This window comes from Anopheles gambiae, chromosome 3, assembly GCF_943734735.2.
Source record: "Anopheles gambiae chromosome 3, idAnoGambNW_F1_1, whole genome shotgun sequence".
Taxonomy (NCBI): domain Eukaryota; kingdom Metazoa; phylum Arthropoda; class Insecta; order Diptera; family Culicidae; genus Anopheles; species Anopheles gambiae.
The window spans coordinates 47,972,353-47,990,448 of NC_064602.1; the positions used below are offsets into that span (position 1 = coordinate 47,972,353).

At 39.8% G+C, this 18,096-nt stretch overlaps 4 protein-coding genes across 12 annotated transcripts; 2 read left to right on the forward strand and 2 right to left on the reverse strand.

The window, feature by feature from the left end:
* Positions 1–166: 166 nt before the first annotated feature.
* LOC1279515 (uncharacterized) lies at positions 167–1,330 on the reverse strand. Its single transcript, XM_319242.5, has 3 exons — positions 1,012–1,330; positions 876–920; positions 167–806 (listed from the first exon to the last, which is right to left on the reverse strand). Exons 1-3 carry the CDS (start codon positions 1,022–1,024, stop codon positions 661–663), a joined length of 204 nt encoding a protein of 67 aa, XP_319242.3. The 5' UTR covers positions 1,025–1,330; the 3' UTR covers positions 167–660.
* A 103-nt stretch (positions 1,331–1,433) lies between these two features.
* On the reverse strand, positions 1,434–3,711 carry LOC1279516 (probable arginine--tRNA ligase, mitochondrial). Of its 2 annotated transcripts, XM_061661858.1 has the most exons (4): positions 3,638–3,711; positions 3,302–3,539; positions 1,719–3,238; positions 1,434–1,641 (listed from the first exon to the last, which is right to left on the reverse strand). In XM_061661858.1, exons 2-4 carry the CDS (start codon positions 3,335–3,337, stop codon positions 1,488–1,490), a joined length of 1,710 nt encoding a protein of 569 aa, XP_061517842.1. In that variant the 5' UTR covers positions 3,338–3,539; positions 3,638–3,711; the 3' UTR covers positions 1,434–1,487. The 2 variants fall into 2 exon arrangements, with proteins under 2 accessions (XP_061517842.1, XP_061517843.1); XM_061661859.1 differs by having other exon boundaries at positions 3,302–3,696.
* A 109-nt stretch (positions 3,712–3,820) lies between these two features.
* Positions 3,821–13,215, forward strand: LOC1279517 (phosphatidylinositol-binding clathrin assembly protein LAP). 8 transcript variants are annotated; one of them, XM_061661851.1, is made up of 15 exons: positions 4,057–4,334; positions 4,444–4,952; positions 5,895–6,037; positions 6,122–6,197; positions 6,417–6,437; positions 7,228–7,452; positions 7,565–7,758; positions 7,829–7,965; positions 8,065–8,233; positions 8,328–8,607; positions 8,676–8,798; positions 8,871–8,988; positions 9,058–9,160; positions 10,043–10,132; positions 10,792–13,215. In XM_061661851.1, the coding sequence occupies exons 2-15, from the start codon at positions 4,823–4,825 to the stop codon at positions 11,017–11,019; spliced, it is 2,037 nt and encodes a 678-aa protein (XP_061517835.1). In that variant the 5' UTR covers positions 4,057–4,334; positions 4,444–4,822; the 3' UTR covers positions 11,020–13,215. The 8 variants fall into 8 exon arrangements, with proteins under 8 accessions (XP_061517836.1, XP_061517834.1, XP_061517835.1 ...); XM_061661850.1 differs by having other exon boundaries at positions 3,853–4,952; XM_061661855.1 differs by lacking the exon at positions 10,043–10,132.
* Positions 13,216–16,212: 2,997 nt separating this feature from the next.
* Positions 16,213–17,442, forward strand: LOC133392739 (liprin-alpha-2-like). Its single transcript, XM_061653681.1, has 4 exons — positions 16,213–16,492; positions 16,572–16,809; positions 16,876–16,961; positions 17,068–17,442. Exons 1-4 carry the CDS (start codon positions 16,466–16,468, stop codon positions 17,440–17,442), a joined length of 726 nt encoding a protein of 241 aa, XP_061509665.1. The 5' UTR covers positions 16,213–16,465.
* The last annotated feature ends 654 nt before the right edge of the window (positions 17,443–18,096 follow it).

Consider the following 18,096-nt stretch of genomic DNA (forward strand, 5'->3'; position numbering starts at 1 on the left):
CCCCGACAAGACCCCCGAAGCTTTACACTCTTTTCTGTGAATCGATGATTCATGTTTTGCTTCATTTTCACAATAGGATATTTCTTTCCAGGCGCATTCTTCTTCGCTTCGATCCATTAATGCCGGGGCCCTTCGGCCGAAATGCGGCGAAACAAGTGAAACAAACTAAAGCCGTAAACATTTTGATTTTATTAGTACAATGTTTCACTAACGCAGTACATTTTGTAATCCTTCAGCCATCGATCCATGACGATCGATTTACAAACTAGAGAGTTTAGCTACTCCAAACATTGCATTTCCATTCCATTTCTCGTAGCTGTTTGTATACATTAATATATTCATTATAACTTTCAAAATAGACGTCTACATTTCACAAACTGTGTATAATGTATAAAAGGAACATATACGTATTATGTACTTATTGTTTTGCAACAAACAGACTTTTCCGTTAACACGAGTTTACTTTCCGACCGGAACGGAGTTCCGGACCGGTATTACTTTCTTTGTGTGTAGCTCGAGCCCTGCACCGAGCCTGGACCGTGGTTGACCATGTATTGAGCGTAAAACAGCAGAATATAAAGCAATAGATAAAAGTTAACTGTAAACAACACATGATCAGGGTAAACTCCGCCGCCCCGCCTGGGCAGAATCACCCCATGTTTAGGCCGTAATGTAATATTCGCGCTTATTTTTACAATTCTCCCGAGCAATGTAGCACAGCGCGATGCAAATCAGAATGGCAATGATGATTCCCATTCCTATGCTCACGTACATAATTTCTTCGTTGATTCCTGCGTAAGAACGCCCTGAAAACAAAAGCATACACAAATGCATTAAATCAAGAAGATAACATGTTACGGAAGTGAAATACATACCATCGGAGTACCCGTTCCCGTAACCAAGACGACCTGTAACACGCCCTAAAACGAATGAAGCATAAGTTACCGTATGAAGTACTGTGGAAGGACATGTTTTGTTATTTAATGCGAAATAAGAGCTAGGCTCTCGCACCTCCAACCGCCATGCTTTGTGCTTGTGTTAGCGTTTGTAATTAAAGGTTGCTAGGACGATGGTGCTACCGCTATGCCTAGGTGATAACAAGTGTAGAAACTGGGATGAATGCGAACGGTCTAACAAATGCACTACATAACAAATGCACTACAGCTGCTTTCGATAATGTTGATAGCAAAAGAATACTCCCGTGCCCAGCCTCCTGAGGAGATGGATCTTTCATATCCTGTGTATTGCGAGATGATTCGCGAGTCTGCGCTCAACGGGTCGTGCTCAGTACAGTGATGAACGCAAAAATCGAATATTTGAGCAAATTGCTCGTATCACGATTTCGATTCAATAAAGTGTAGGAAACACATACTTAATTTCTTTTTTCGAGCGAAAATGTAAGTATTTGAAACATTTAATAGAACATACATGAATTTAATGTTTAGATCTTTTTTGTATTAACTTTATATCGTAACACGATTCTAAAATCACATTTCTTCTAGTGGCCTTAATCCTAAAAGTGTCATTCCAGTGTGCAGAACCAACTTTGCTCTGCTAAATAACAATATTCTTTGCTGCCGTTTCTTAGCTTCCGATTCTTGTTTTACCGGCAAAGTTTTGATGGCTAGATTTATCGATTTACTGTAATTAGGAATATTAAGAATTAATATAGGAATAATTCATGGTTCAATCATCCATATCATCCCCATCATACGTACCATAGCCGAAAGAGGTAGGCGACCAGTATGCATGCTTCAGCGGCCTCTTGAGCTTGGTAGCAAACTGGCTTGAAATTGGCCATCTGGCACACCAAATCTAATGCTTCCGGTTCCACTAAACTACTCCCGTCGCACTGAATGCTCATTATATCTTCTGCAGATGATTGTGCGTGTAACAGGCTAGCCAGACGGCAATGCGTGTACTGAAGCTTTATTCCGGAATCTCCTTCCATTCGGAGAATTTTTGACCAATCAAAATTGTAGTCTTTCATGCGTCGCTGTTTCAAATCATTTATAATGACTGCACTTGTTCCCAGAATATCACAGACCGAGGGATCGTCGGCAGCATTTGTTTTGGTGTAGGGCGATTCACGTTGTTTTTCCTGTACCAGTTGCTGTGCCTCGTGGAGAATATCTTTTAGAAATACCACCTTACCCCTCCTGGTACTCATTCCATGTATTCGACCAAATTTTACATGCTCAACACCTGCCGCATACGGTAGACAGAGTAAATGGGCGATCTCACTCAGTGATGCAAAGTGATCGTTCTGTCCATTTTCGACCACGTAGATGCATTTATGAAACTCGAACCGATTGTAACGATCCATCAATGCGGCAATGTCCCGCAGCAGGTACATTCCCGATCCATCGCTTTTCACGATCGGGATCTTCCGCTGTTGAAGCTGTACAACTTTCCGCCCATCCGGTTGATCTATCAGCAGGCCGTGCTGTTTAAGGGTTTCCAGCACGTGTGCTATTTTGTTCACACCGTATTGTGATTCCCATTCGTAGCTAGTGAAGCAAACTCCAAGCCGGCGATACAGCTCTTCCAGCTCTTTCACTGTGTAGGCACGATATTCCTGCCACTGATCCAAGTCATCCGCGGTACCGTTTTCCATGCGCGCGAAAATGTTCATCGCATGCTCATGCATGTTGGGACTATTTCGAGCTGCCTCGTATGCATGGACGTACGCGTCATACAGACATTTTATTGGATCTTGGTGGATATCCGTTGGCGAAAGACCTTTCAGCTGGACTCCCAGTGCTAAATATCCAAATTGGGTGCCCCAATCGCCGAGGTAGTTAAGCCGTAACACTCGATTACCGAGAAATTCATTCAAGTTGGATAAAAAGTTTCCCAGAATGGTGGATCGTAGGTGGCCTGCGTGAAACGGCTTTGCAATGTTGGGTGAGCTGAATTCGACTATCATAGTTTGACTGGTGGCTGTATTGTATTCCTCTTGTAACGGCTTCCTCTCCAGCACCGTTTGTATTAGCTTCATTGTGTCGAGTGACAGTTTTACCCACTTCTTGCCCGATCGCTCTTCTGTCGTGACCGTGGCAAGGTGTTCATCATCCTTTACGATACACTCAGCACTCCTGTTGAAGGACTTTTGATCAAACCCTTGTCCCAAATACTGCGCTAACATACTCAATTCTGGCGTACGCGTTGCTCGCTGGTATGTAAACTGTAGCGCCGTCATAGGTATTTGAACATTTGTCCCGCAAATACGAGCCAACTGTAACGAACAGAGAACAAGTAAGATTAGCACACCGGCTGGCACGTTTTCCTCAAAGTTCACCTTTTCAGAGATAAGTTTACGATAAACTTGAGCCATTTTTATCGATCAATGTTGATTTTTAATCGCGAATTGATGAATTAGCTGAAGATGATTACGACCATCGCAGCTATTGTGCGGCGTTCAGACTGCGGCACATGAAAATGATGTAAACATTCCCGCACATAACTGTTCTACACTCCATACGTCACTGAAGGAAAACAGCTGATAGCGAGAGCTGTACATCAAAATGTTCAAACTGCTGTGAACAACGAATCGAAGGAAAAACATTTCAGGTAAAATGGTTAACTCACAGAATAGCAAATAGTTGTAGAATAGAGATGTAGCTTAGTAGCTTACATCAATTTGATTCAAAGAGCCAACAATTGAAGGTGATTGCACTGTTATACCGCTATATTGTTTTGCTATGTTTGGCAATGCAAGAAATCGGCTCTCAGTTGTAAACTTCCTGGATTTCACAGTGGGCAACCAATTATTAAAATTTGAAAAAAAAGATTCAACTTGACTCGTTGAAAGTAAATTATTTTCGTTTCCTTTTTTTGTTCTTCTGTTGATACATAGATACATAGTATAGCGTAATCAGTACAAATATTAAGGCAGTTCTTCTTAAGAAAAAATAAGAAGATACCATTCGCTATCGGAATTATGTGCAATTGAATCAATATTTTTGAACAAAAAAAAATTACCTGATTAAAAAAATGGAATTCGTTCTTAAAATTGTCAAGCGTGGTGGCCAACCAGCACACCTTTGGTGAAGTTTTCATTCTGGCGAAGAAGAATGAGCCGAACAAATTAGATTGAAAAGTGTGTACACGGGGTGGTACGCTAGAGTGAGTGCGTATGCGTGGACAAAATCTCGAATTGATGAAGTTTCAGCCGCAAATTTAGCCTCGCTGGGTGAAAAGTGTGAATGAAGATAGTCGCTCCGTGCCTATTCGCTGAAGCTGTATGCGAACGTAAAAGTGTTCGGCAAGGAGGAGGGTAACATATATGCCGTAGATTGGTTGCATCGCAGGCATTACGACACGAAGACAAGGTGCTGAATTGGGTGGTGGAACCATTCGCTGGAACACACGTCCGTGGCAGCAGTGGTCGAATTGAAAGAAGATTAATTACGGCATTTTTCGTACTCGCTGTTTTGATAGGTGACCCGGAGCGTGGGAAGTTTCTAGCAGAAGAAATTGTCCCGCATCATTGTGCGCCTGTACGGTTGAGTGCGTGTGTTAGTGTGTGTATGTGTTGACGTGTGTGTCATTTTTTCGGCCCTTTTGCGTGAAAAGCAAGAGCAGAGAAGAACAGTGTAGTGTGTAAGCGCAGTGCCTACTGTTCATTGCTGGTACCACGAAAAAGGGGCAAAGAAACGGCTTCCAGCTTAGGGACGGTATCGGGAAACAAGGAATAGTAACCGGAATAAACCATTGGGCATTGGTGGACTGTTTGCTGGACGGCGCTGTAGCAAGAGAATTAGAGCAAGTCAAGAACGGTGACGTCAGAAAGGATCTGAAAGGATAACGTGTAGCGAACATGGCTGGTCAAACGATCAATGACAGGTTGCTGGCTGCACGGCACAGCCTTGCTGGCCAAGGGCTGGCAAAATCCGTGTGCAAGGCTACGACGGAAGAAATGATTGGACCGAAGAAAAAACATCTTGATTGTAAGTATCGATGAAGTGTGGGGCGACTCTGCCGATTCATTATTGGCCACGCGAACGATGGGCCTCAAACGCTTGGGCGCAAGATTACATAGCAGGTGGAAAAATATAAAATGATGGGTGACAGAGAGAAAAAATGAAAGCGAAAGGAAGAAAAAAAGAGCTGAGGAGGGGGGCGTACCCTTGGCCCCGTTGATTTCGGTTGCGTCTTATTGACATTTGGTGCCCTCGAACCTCGAAGGCAAGCATCTTGCTTTTCGCACTCGTGTTCTGCCGAGACGAGAGCGTACATCGAACTCCTGCTATTGTCGCACCAGCAGCAGAACCGTCCTTGTTTGCATCGGATCTTGCCAGCACGCGGGCGCAGCACTATCAACAGTGCAGAGATGTTAAATAATCGGCTTGCAATGCAATTGTTTTTTTTCTTTTAATCTCAGCTCTCATTTCCAAATCTCTTCCAAGGCCTTGCTGCCTTTAACGCAATCATTTAGTCAAATGGACGAAAAGCATCGATGATGTTAAATGGCTCACTCCTTAACACATCATCAGTTTGGAGGGCGCTTTGTTTGCCAGGCCCAATTGCACCACGGTCGCGCTGTTGCTGATAGTGGAGCGCAAAAGAAAATAGCCAGAAAGATAGCAGAAGTTCTCCCACTCGCTGGGACTCAGAATGCCAAGCATATGGTACTGTATCCTCCCTCTGGACGATAACGATAAAATGGTACTATAGTGTGAAGCCATCAGCCCATTTTGCATAAAATGCTGGCTTTTGAATGTGTTCTTGAGTGGTAATGAACAATATTAGTTCTTTCAAAATAGCACAAAGCTTTCATATACAGAAACAATTAACCATGCTTTTTTCATGTCAATTGTGTATGTCGCACCTTTATTCCAAGTAGAATTTGTATTATAATAATTTCCTTACTGTTTCATGTTATCTTACAGATTTGGTACATTGCACCAACGAACCGAATGTGTCGATTCCTCATTTAGCAACATTGCTGATCGAGCGGTCTCAGAACGCCAATTGGGTCGTGGTATACAAAGCATTGATTACCACCCATCACATGTTGGCCTATGGAAACGAGGTAAGATGAGTTCATGTCTTCCCATGTACATATATCGTCAACAATCGGGTAAACTAACTGCAACCATCTACCTATTATTTTCAGCGCTTTATTCAATATTTAGCTTCAAGCAATTCATCCTTCCAGTTGAACAACTTTCTCGATAAAGGTGGAGTGCAAGGTATATATTAACTAAGAGAAAGGATGAAAAAAAAATCAACATACTTATTCCCCTACACTAAAACCACTCACTCTGACCAGCAATAATTGGCATTAATATTGAAGTTCGAAGAAAATACCATTCTCTTAACCCATGTAATGTTACATATCTTTTTTTTCCCCAAAACTAACCATGTCTACCCTTCATTATCTCTTTAACTCGTTGCTAAAAATGTGTTAGGCGCTGTCGGTGCTCGTATGGGTAAGTAGTGGCTTTTTTTTAGCCATAACTATTACAATAAACGTTATACGGTTTCGCCTTTAACATTTAAAAAAACTGTCTCACCAACCACTTTCTTAGTAGAAAAAGTAAATATTTTAACGCTATTTTATTCGGCTTATTATAAATCATCCTGTGAATGTATGTTTGTTCATGTTTCGTCAAATGTTTATTGTTTAAGCTAACTAACGTTATCACTAACGATTTATTAGACAAATAACAATACTTCCAACAGCTCTTATTTGGTGTGTAATTATATTCTGAAAAAAAACCTTGGTTTTATAGCTCCTTGCACGTAGGACATGATTATTTTTTTAAATGAATATTAAGCTGCAATAAACTTAACAGACTAGAATTTGTATTGAATACAACTCAAAAGTTGCCTTCTGGATAATAACTATAGGTAAATTGCACAATTTGACAGATTCGGACCGATTCGTACTCGTCCAGAATTGTGGATTCGGATTCACTTTTCCAGGATAAAATTCGGAATATATCCATGACTTCACTCTAGTGCACTCATCTTTAGTGAATGTAGATTAAAAAAAAAACAACTTGAAACATAGAATATTGGAGATATTAATTCAACGCGTTCTTCTGCTGTTTTGATAATAATCGTTAAAATTTGCATGTTTTCAAGAAAATGCTTTCTCTGAAACTGCGATTTTGTTGTTATTTACTATAGGAACTATTTGCTTATATACTATTACAAAAGTATGGTTCCGTCAAAACGAGATTTTAATTTGAACAATATGCTGTATCTTATGTTTAGGTTATGATATGTCTCCGTTTATACGGCGTTACGCAAAATATCTTAACGAGAAGGCGCTATCGTATCGTACAGTGGCGTTCGATTTTTGCAAAATGAAACGTGGAAAAGAAGAAGGATCCTTGCGCGTGATGCACGCCGACAAGCTTCTGAAGACATTGCCCATTTTGCAAGCGCAGTTAGATTCGTTGCTGGAGTTTGACTGTACAGCCAACGATCTCACAAATGGTAAGAAATAGTTGTATTCAATTGAAAAATACTCTTATTTATATAATTGGATACATAAAGAATAACAAATTATCTCTCGTTTATTCTACACTATGCTGAATCTGGCTAATAGGTGTCATTAACATGTGCTTCATGTTACTATTCCGCGATTTGATACGGCTGTTCGCTTGTTACAACGATGGTATCATAAATCTATTGGAAAAATATTTTGACATGAATAAGAAGCAATGCCGTGATGCGCTGGATCTGTACAAAAAGTTTCTTACTCGTATGGATCGGGTGGGAGAGTTTCTCAAGGTGGCTGAGGTAAGTGAAGATATTTCTCGACGTGTATGGCAAGGCAAATCGTGCTGATAAACCTGTATTTTTCTTGCAGAACGTTGGTATTGATAAGGGTGATTTACCAGATCTTACGAAAGCTCCGAGCTCGCTGTTAGATGCGCTCGAGCAGCATTTGCTGGCGCTGGAGGGCAAGAAAGGATCAGCAGCCAACACTCCTACACAAACGGCAAGGTATGTGAAAGGTGTCAACTGCGCAAAATAATCCAATTATGATGCGAAATACTCCGGCAAATATTTTCCTTGTACTTACCCATAATTTTTCCGTTATAGCAATCAAAAGAATGTCAAAAGTGGAGTTAGCGCTCTTACATCGACTAGTTCGTCGTTTGGAATTGTGGCAGAGTCAACCAAGTTTGATAGTCCCACAAACGGCATGATTGATGAAAGTTTGAAGGCTCAAGTCCTGGCTGAAGAAGAGGCCGCAATGAATCAGTACAAGGTAACGAGTGAAATAAATGTTATGATAAAAAGAGAAAGTAATACTTTACAATACTTTCTATTTGATTTCAATGTATCCCGCACAAATTGCACAGTCCAAGGTATCTTCTCCCACAACGGCGACGGCTATAACGAATCCGTTCCTATCGTCGCCTACTGCTAGTCAAAATAACATCGTCGATCTTTTCGAAGCACCAAAACCGGCACAGGATCAACAAGCGTCTGCTGCTTCGTCCAAGGCATCAGACGATCTGCTGCAACTGGGAAACCCATTCGCTGACGTATTCGCCACGCCAGCACCACCAGTCGCTAATACAGTTCCAGTAGGAGCGGCCAATGCGTTTGGCGCCACCAACACATGGATGGGCAATGGAGGTAGGGATAACGGTACGAGTGATACATAACATTTATGTAACAAGAAACGCATCATTTCTTATCGGTAGGCTTCAACGGCGGTATGGCAGCAGCGGCTGTTCCTGGAATGGCAGGATCAGCTGTCCCGGGCAGTGACACATTCGTTTCCGATAACAATTTCACTTCAGTTTTCGGGGGTCTGGAACAAAATGGTAAATATCTGTCAGCGGTGTTAGTTGTAGTATTTCAATAGTTTTTTTTTCTTTCCCCGAATGCTAACGTAGGATCTAGTGCACCTCCGGCAGCTGCCGCCCAAACTGGAAAGGTATTGACGGGCGATTTAGACAGCTCATTGGCGTCGTTAGCTGAAAGTCTCACCATCAATAAGTCAAACTGTGGGAAGTAAGTTGGTCTATATATTGTGCATTTTCCGTACATGCAAGTAAGCTGAGTAATTGTTTTGAATTGCAGGAATATGCAATGGAGTTCGCCGAAGACATCAGCCAAAACAGGATCTGCTGGATGGTCACCGCAACCACAGCCGGCTACCAATCAGACTGGCTACAAACCAATGGTAAAAACTCATATCATTGAAATAGCGAAAAAAACATAGCTCTAATCTAACATCTTGTATCATGATCTTCCATTACCATTAACTCAGACTGACAATTGAAAGTTGGTTAGTAACGTTGCTAGTCATTAATAATATTCCCTTATACCTACTTACTTAAAAAAATCCTTGTTAATCATTTTCTCTATTAACCAGAAGTTATTCAAAGAGAATAATGAATTCCCTGTTAATATTATATTTATACTAACACAGTTAATAGCACACAAACATCCATAATGTGAAGTTGAATAGTTTCGAGTGGAACAGTACCTATTGTTTTTATTTTCCTTTCAAATTAAATCACCATTTTCGTAATAAGTGTTATAAGTTATGTAGGTGAGATTTCTGAATTTGTTTTGTACAGCTATCATGTATAATTGTTTCCAGTTGAAGTAACAATGTGTGATGATGCCAAACAATGCTTTAGTAGGAACAATAATTTTATAGGGATCTCAGAAGTCTCAATTAACTAAAAATAATCGTACCCTTTGCGTTAGTTATCGATCGTATTTTATTCCTTGCTTATGTAGAATATGCTAGTTTTTGTATGTATGATAAGCATAGATCATTAGCTTTTTATAAGTTGTTAATTTATTTTTTTACTTCTTATCTTTTTCTCTTTTTTCGGTGGAATTTACTTTCCTTTCTTTTTTTTTGTTCATTTTCTACCCTTTTTTTTACTATTGTGTGACATGTGTCCTTTTAAATGTATGATTGTATGTGCGGTATTGTCGATTATCCTTCCGTATGTATGTGTTTGGTTTTGCTATGTGTATTGGGATTTATGTGTTCTTGCGTGCTGTATTCCCTATTTGGGTGAATATTTCGGTTTCGCTGTGACACAAGGCACAAGGTATGGCTGTTTTTCCAGTTCCTAGCACAATACATCCCAGCACACACACTCCCCTTCCCGTAGTGCCAGGATATTACATTCAGGTAAGCCACTATATAGTTGTATTATTTATCACGATTTATTTAATTATGAAGTTAAGTTTGTTTTATTGTATGATTTTTTCCTACATGCTTCATGTTTTCATTTGCTAGCTGTTGCTCAACAATAAGTGGCACTAATTAAGATTTTGTGTTTAAACCCGGCCTAATTACTAACGACGTTATGATGTTATTTGTACAAATGAAGAACATATTAGTGGGAAATGAAAAGGGAAATTCGATAAGTGGTTTAATTGTGGGATGAAAGTTTTTTTTTATTCTATAATGTCTAATATGTGTCATGCTTGAATGAGCCCCGTGTGATGATTTAGTTATAATATGTAAACATATTGGCATTAGTTGGCTACGAGTGAACCTGTAACATGATCCTAAAACCAAACACACTTTGTTGACATTTTGTAAACCTGATTTTTTTTTTATATCGAACCTGATTGTTTGTATTGCAGTGTTCATATTTTCAAAAGTATTTTCTACAATACGTTCACATTTCGCAAAGGATAGTAATACAAGTTGATTGTAAAAAATTGTGGAAAAGATTGTTGGGAATGTTATTCGATTTCAATTAGTTTCATAATGTAGTATGCAGCACCCGTTAAATATAATATTAATAGTAATGTATCTTCGTTTTGTCTAAATATTTGCAGCAAGGAATGACTCAGATCAGGCCAATGATGGGAGCTACCATGTCGGGAACAACTCCAGCAATGGCACCTGGAATGGTAGCTACCGGTATGCCAGCCCAACAACCGGTGCTTACTAGTCAACAATCGTTGCACATGCAACCAACAATGATGCAACAAGCAGCACCAGCGATGCCTTCAAACGCTGCTGCGGCTGGCAGTATTCAGTTGGATCCGTTTGGAGCGCTATAAGCTACTAATATACGTTATTCAAGCATACTCTATGCAAACACCTAAATGCATATACACATACTCTTATCACGTGCTGTAGAACACTAATAACGATGAAAATAGCAATGAATTCAGCTAGATAATCTGATGCATATGTATTACATATATTTGTTTGTTTTTGCTCCACGCCATTGGAAAGCATGGACAAGTAGGAAAAGAAGCGAGCGACGAAGCAGAGAAGAAAGGACTCTCTTTGCATTAAGCAGACAGCATCCCTGGTGGAATGTCGAGATAGTGTAAAGGATTATTATAAGTTCGGTTGCAAATATCTTGATAAAATACGTCTTGAGAGGACTGTTGGCCATGTCGAGTGTACGTATTAATGTACCGACAGTATCATGCATATGAAACACGACGATACTTGATGTGAGCGTAATAATGAAATGCTAAGAATGGTAAATTATACAAGGATTGAGCATATTTTCGATCCGCAACACTTGTGGAGTGGATTTGACAACTTAGTTGCAAAACGGTAATGCTTCAGTCTGTTTTGAATGGATACGATTGTATTTTTCTTCTATCAACAGATATTAGGATCAAATGAAACCATTCCAAACATCGGCAAACACATATTGCAGGAGTATTCTACATTGCTGTAAATGGAAGAAAGCACGTGTCATCGGGTAGAAAAGCCTGCAACTTCTAATCATTCCAAAACGCGTTTTTCTCTTTCTGCCACTGAGCAATAGTTTGATGCGCGAGAAAATGTAGATATCTGCGCATGGTACGTACAGGCATAAAACGAACACTATCTTTGAGGCGAACTACCTGCACCAGTTTCAATAGGTCGGTAGGTAAGTTCTGGAGCTCTAGCATACGCACGGACGGTAAATTATAATCTAAGGATATCAGTAACAATAATGAATGATATGTAAATGATGGTAGAAATTATTGACTGTAAGAAATAAGCATAGAGAGCAAGCGCATATTTCCCCGTAGGCAGGCATAGGCTTCTACTGCAATATCTTGTTGTTTGTTGCTTTTGTTGCAGTATTATCACTGCTTCGACATTCAGATATATCTAATGAAATGCAAAAAAAAAAATGTTATTCACTATTGAATATAGTTTTGTTTGGAATACAGCATGAGGATTTGTTTTTAGAACAGGATGCCAGTATCTAATTACACTATCTTCAGCCCTTGTTCGTTTAAATAGTCGGGATGACTTTACTAACTCTCCTGTGTCTCCGTAAAGAAGTGCAAATACTACAACATTAGGAAGTTATTATAATAATGTGAGATATCGCTAATCTTACTCTAGAGACAGAAACACGGCAAAGGACTATCGCGAAGCAAGGAATCCGTATGCATGTATTTATGAATATAAAACTGTAGTAATATTATCTCTACATTGTACACATTATTGTATTTTCCACTGCAAAATGCGCACTTGCGGATTGCAAGGACAGTAAATACATTATAATATACCAGAAAGATACATATATACATATACACATACTTGCTTGCTGTGAAGGAAGCTTATCATATAATTAATAGAATGTAATGTGTTGTGTTTTCCCCCCTTAAGAGCAGATAGTGCAATAAGGGCAGTTGTTTACTATGGATGACGATAAATGATCTGTGAAAGGATGGGAAGGATAAGACATGAAGAGAGACATAGGGAACGTATGTGGGTGTGTGTGTGTACTTATCATCGACGACAACATGATGCAAACGCTAAGCAAAAGATCGAGGATTGTTCCAACTAAATATTTACGTTCACATTGGTTAGTCCTTTCGTGCGAACGATTTATTTTATTTTTTCAGATGAGCAGTTCAGATAAGACCATTATTATGAATAGTGCTTACGCGATTGAGGTGCAACGATATGTTATTGCTTGCCTACAATGAAAGATAAAATTATTCCCACATACTACTACGCAAGCTGCGGGAGTTTTTTTTTTGCCTCAAAATGAGTAGACGAAATGAAAATTGTAAATGATGTAGTTGTTAAACTGGCTTGTTTTTGCATGAGGATCACAGCTCTGGCGCGATCTAATAATCAGATTATTTTCCGCCTATTTCTTTCGTAACATTTGAAACATTACACATAAATTTCTACAGTTACAAATCGAGATGATTACATGCATATATAAATAGGGCAAAATAAAATAAAATAGAAAGATGATATATTGGGAATATATCAGAACAAGTGTATCTTTATTTAAATGCTACAATTCCTTATGAACGAAACACTGTGTGTGTTTACATCTTATGTACATCTTTAAGTTTAAATTTTCCTGTTTTCACCCGCCAGCATTTGATTCAAAATTTTCATTTTTACATGTATCTAAATGTTACAAAATAATGTATGTATTACATCACCAGCGCCATATCCTGACCCTCAGGCTAGAGATTATCCTTTTCATAGGTTTTAAACATATTGTAGATATTTTGTAGCATTTTAGCTATTCATGATTATTTGTCTGCCTTTTGGTTTTTTATTCATCTTCATCCTCACCATCCAATAAGCTTTAGAATCCCACAGGTTAAGAAGTTCAGGAACTCCTTCTGAACCTTTCATATCCAATTTAAGCATTCTCGTATTAAAAAAATAGATTTCACCAAAAAAGCTGATAAGTTGTACTAAAAAGGGTGCAAGGCTCTTCCTGAAGGTTGTTGTGTTGTTGGCTCTGAACACTATCACCCGCAGTGCAGAACCCGTCTTTGCGAGCTCGCTCACGTTCCAAATCGTGGCAATTTCCTCTCACTGGCGAGCGTTTTTTAAAGGCGTTGTGAGAGTTTTTGAGGGTTCAAGATTGCCGCCAAAAAGCTCGCGCTGGTGTGCTTGTATTGGTGGATAAAATAAAATGACCAAAAAAATTAACGCACTCCACATCCCCCCCCCCTCCACCTTCCCCTCATTGACCCCACGGGGTTCTACAATCCATGTGTGTGCCATATTACCCTAGTGCCACAAATCCACTAAACGACCACTAAACGGGTTCTAAACGACTCCAGCTCTCTACCTAAACGGAACATATAAAGACTTCGTTTAGCAGACGGTGAACAACTGATGCATTCTAAAAATAGCAAAAAAGCTGGTGGTGCCGTCTGTTGGTGGGATAGCACTAGGAGAGCTTTCTCCTTCCCTGTGTGCTGTTAGAGTGTTTCTACATACTCCTAGAAAGCAGGTGAGACAATAACTGGCAGCATGCTTTGATAGCAACTGACAGCATTTTCGGTCAGAGAAAATTTCTCGGAATGCAAAGAACGATGAAGGTGAGAAAAAATTGAATTTGCAGTTGATGGTGAACGATCAATTGGAGTTAGTCTTTTTGCAGTCTAATAAGCACAGAAGTATTCTTTAAAAAAACAAAAGAAACTTTTTTGACTTCATTTTAGCGATTAAATTTTTTTCAACATCGATCCAAAAGTCCCATCTCGGTGCTCTTCGGAGCTTCTACACACACTGGCGTGAGAGACCGGTTGTCAATTCTCTCACAGCCATCTATCACCTACAGTCTCGGTGTATGTATAAACGCTCTTATATGGTTTCGCAATGAAATTATGCATCACTTGAACTAGAACTGCGATACGATTGTTTAAATACTAATCTCCAATGTGAATCATTTATACAGAAGCAAGTACTCCGTCGCCGACCAATGCTGGCAGTCGCTGAAACCCGAACAACATTTGGCTCTCGCAACCCCCTTATTTGTATGTGCCGTCTATTAAATTCAGCTGACGATATTTATGAGCCTGGAATGACGATAACGGAACTGACTTCACTTTTAAGTGTTCGGAATGCGTTCAACAATAACAATATATAAATGTTCTGTTCGTTATCTAATGTGTATTGTAAACAAATTTTGACTCGAGAGTTCTTCATAGTCCATCGATTAATAAACTAAACTAAACTAAACTAAACTAAACTAAAGTGAGACTTGGATAATGGCCGATGGCGTTGATACCCACGTATCTGACCAAACGAACAATCTTATAGAATTTTGCTCGTGTTGTTACGCCTGGTAACAATCCGTTTATTTTCGGTAGCTTTGCAGACTTTCTTGCAACTTGCACTCGCGTATAGGGTTTTCGCTGCACAGTTAAAAAAATAGTCTTTCTTCTTTCGCATGACTTTTGCTACTGTCCCTTTGGCGATGGCGGCATTTTACTCGATCAGATCTCCTTGACCTTGTTGGCCCTAAAGTTGACCGTAGATGAACTGTCTCCTAATTGGCCCTAATGTTGGAGATCTAGCTGTCTCGTATTTTCGTCCTTGTCTGTATGTTAGAGCGCCATCTGAGGGATTTATTGCGACTTATTCGAGCTATTATCAAGATTGCTTGATGTATGTAAACATTCGCCTGACAGATCTCGCACGAGGTCGATATCGTGCCAACAGCTCTCAAAATAAGAAGGCTATAAAGGACTGTAAGCGATCAGAGTTCCATCTGGTGCGCACATCTAGAACTACAGAACAAAAATGTGCAACGGGCTAGTTACGCTGGGACTAGGGTAACTGTACCAGTTTTCGGCAGTGTAACTATTTTCGGCAGGGTTGCTAAAAACGTGAAATTCTGCACAAATGTGGTAAAAAATTTCACATAACACAATTTTGTAGTGAAAGTGTAATTATTTGATATTCTAGTTCCTAGTTACGCAGGGACTACACACAAAGCTAGAGCAGGACAAACAGTGGTAGTATGCTTCACCGCAACTATAAAAACGGTGGCATGCTCCATACACGCTCTCTCCCGTCCTAAACGTTTCAACACCGACACGCGCATATCCGTCCGGCTTAACCAATACATTCTCTTCTCCAACAACTCTCGACCAAGCAAGAACTACTTTCGCGTCTCTCCCGAATTACCGTTCCGTGGCTTAAAAAATACGAATAAATCTATCATATTGTGAAAACGTAGTTCGCAAAGCGTGTTGCGTGCTTATTTAAAAAGTAGGGACCACATTTGTGGCGTCCTTAAAGGTCGATTAGATGAAACTTGTCGAAACACATGGTAAGAAAGGACAGCAATATAATGATGAATTATGATACGCCATCTATTGAGCAAACCAGTGAAGCTATGAAGCTTCGTTTTTTTCAAGAAATATTCTATTTTCCTGTCAGATGCAGCGATATTCGAATGTCAAAAACCCTCCTCGGTATGTTGTACGGGGAACGCGAATGACAGGAGAAAGCGAAGAAGAAAACAAAACAAATCGGTGGACAGGGTTTGGCGAACAGCACCGATCAAGGAAGTATTGGTTGCGCGCTTCTCACGCGAAAACAAAGTGTATCCATATGGATTTCGATGACGCTATTGACTGAAATCATCAAATACAGCTAAACTATTCTTTAATAGTGACAAAAAAGTAATAGATCGTGTTCATGAGCTTCCAAAGCAGTAAATAATTATAATAATAATAATAGATTTAGTTCAGCCCTCGTGTTCTCTGGCGTAAGATGGAGCGAACGCGAAGGCCGAGAAATGTAAACATGTACTTTTTGTTAGCTAACAATGCGGTTTCTTCTAACAATGGATGTTTGTTTTTTTATTTGTGCTTTTCAGCCAGTCCAAGATCAGTACACGATTTTACGCTTAATAAACCAAGTAAAGCGACATTCCTGTATATGGGACGAAGCTGATTCCAACTATCGCAATTCAATCGCGAGAACGGAGGCTTGGAATGCTATAGCCAAACAAACCGGGATATTCGTCCCTATTCTTATGCGAAAGTGGCGAAGCTTGACTTGTTCGTATCGCAGAATTAAAGCCGAACTGATTAAAAAACAGGAACAACATCCCGGTAACGGCAATATTATGCTAGGCCAATGGGCGAGTAGAGAAGATTGATAAAATCCTTCTTTTACAGGCAAGAGCTTGAAATCATCCTGGTTCGCATATAATGCGATGGAGTTTTTGGAAAATATGCAAAGGGGCCACCGCAAAAGGGGAACGGTATGTGTAGTTCGTAGGAAAAGCTACATGCAATAACAGTTATGGTGTGATGGATACTAATAACCATTAATCAATAATAATGATTCCTATTGCCATTGATCAATAGCTCAAATATTTACTTGCGGGAACAGCAGACCATAGCAGCGCTTCAAATGACAGCCAACTAGATGACTTTATCGATCAGGAAGAAGAGCACTTAGAAGAGATGGAAGAAATTTTTGAAATTGAACCAGAAGCCCAATCGCCGGCAACAGATACCGAGTGCAATGAACATGATGCAGAGCTGAACGAAAACAGTCCAGCCACGAGTTGGATCCAGCCACAACCAGATACTGGAGACGAATATCAAGAAGATAATGAATTATCATTTGAAAAACGTTATCTTAACGAACAACGAAAATCGGTTCTACTATATGAGCTGAATGAAAAGCTCGAGAAGGATTTAGCTGAACAGAAAGCTAAGGTTGAGGTAGTAGTTTAACATTAGTGTCTGATTAATTAACCGTTAACTCCAATAGTCACCAACATGTGTTCGATTTATTTAAAGGTACAACGTTTGAAGATAGAACGCTTAGAGCAGAAATTGAAAGATACAGAACAAAAACTGGCAAGCTTCACAGAAAAACGACAAGTACATTTGAAAGAATTGGCTATTTCATACTTATAACAAATTAACTAGTGTTTTCTCTTGCAGGAAGATGACGACGAAATAACCTCGACTGGAGGGGCATATCCCAAAACTGCAGAAGTTTCCGGTGTATTAGGATGTCGCGAAAGTGTAACAGTACCTGCCACTCTGTCCGTTTCAAGTTCTCCAAATCGATGTGTAGAAGAGCAAACTGATCCGTTGTGCAGCGCGCTAGGTCCGAATCAATTGAGTGGCACTGTTTACGCGGGGAGAAGTATGAAAGTTTCTCAATTAATTACAAATTCGTTGAAAAGATTGCAAACTTCGGTTCAGCAACTGGCCAACAAAACTACGCGCCGTTATAGTGGCTTTGGAGATTTTATGGTCAGTGAACTGAATGAGATGGATGAGGCGACAAGCTTAAGATTGATAAATGAAATGACATCGTTGCTAAAAACGGCATCAGATGGTGTCGTTCGCAAGAACAAAAACGTAAACAAATAAAGA

Excerpts from the sequence above, each read along its gene's own strand:
- LOC133392739 (XM_061653681.1), top strand. The coding sequence starts at position 16,466 with ATGGAGCGAACGCGAAGGCCGAGAAAT. Across the intron at positions 16,493-16,571 it reads GAACGCGAAGGCCGAGAAAT|CCAGTCCAAGATCAGTACAC; the intron begins GTAAACATGTAC and ends TGTGCTTTTCAG. Across the intron at positions 16,962-17,067 it reads GCCACCGCAAAAGGGGAACG|CTCAAATATTTACTTGCGGG; the intron begins GTATGTGTAGTT and ends ATTGATCAATAG.
- LOC1279515 (XM_319242.5), bottom strand. Across the intron at positions 807-875 it reads CGGGAACGGGTACTCCGATG|GGCGTTCTTACGCAGGAATC; the intron begins GTATGTATTTCA and ends TTTTGTTTTCAG.
- LOC1279516 (XM_061661858.1), bottom strand. The coding sequence starts at position 3,337 with ATGGCTCAAGTTTATCGTAAACTTATCTCTGAAAAG. Across the intron at positions 3,239-3,301 it reads GTAAACTTATCTCTGAAAAG|TTGGCTCGTATTTGCGGGAC; the intron begins GTGAACTTTGAG and ends TGTTCGTTACAG. Across the intron at positions 1,642-1,718 it reads GCCTACCTCTTTCGGCTATG|TAAATCGATAAATCTAGCCA; the intron begins GTACGTATGATG and ends TCCTAATTACAG.
- LOC1279517 (XM_061661850.1), top strand. The coding sequence starts at position 4,823 with ATGGCTGGTCAAACGATCAATGACAGGTTGCTGGCTGCACGGCACAGC. Across the intron at positions 8,608-8,675 it reads CACATGGATGGGCAATGGAG|GCTTCAACGGCGGTATGGCA; the intron begins GTAGGGATAACG and ends TCTTATCGGTAG. Across the intron at positions 9,161-10,042 it reads AGACTGGCTACAAACCAATG|GCACAAGGTATGGCTGTTTT; the intron begins GTAAAAACTCAT and ends CTGTGACACAAG.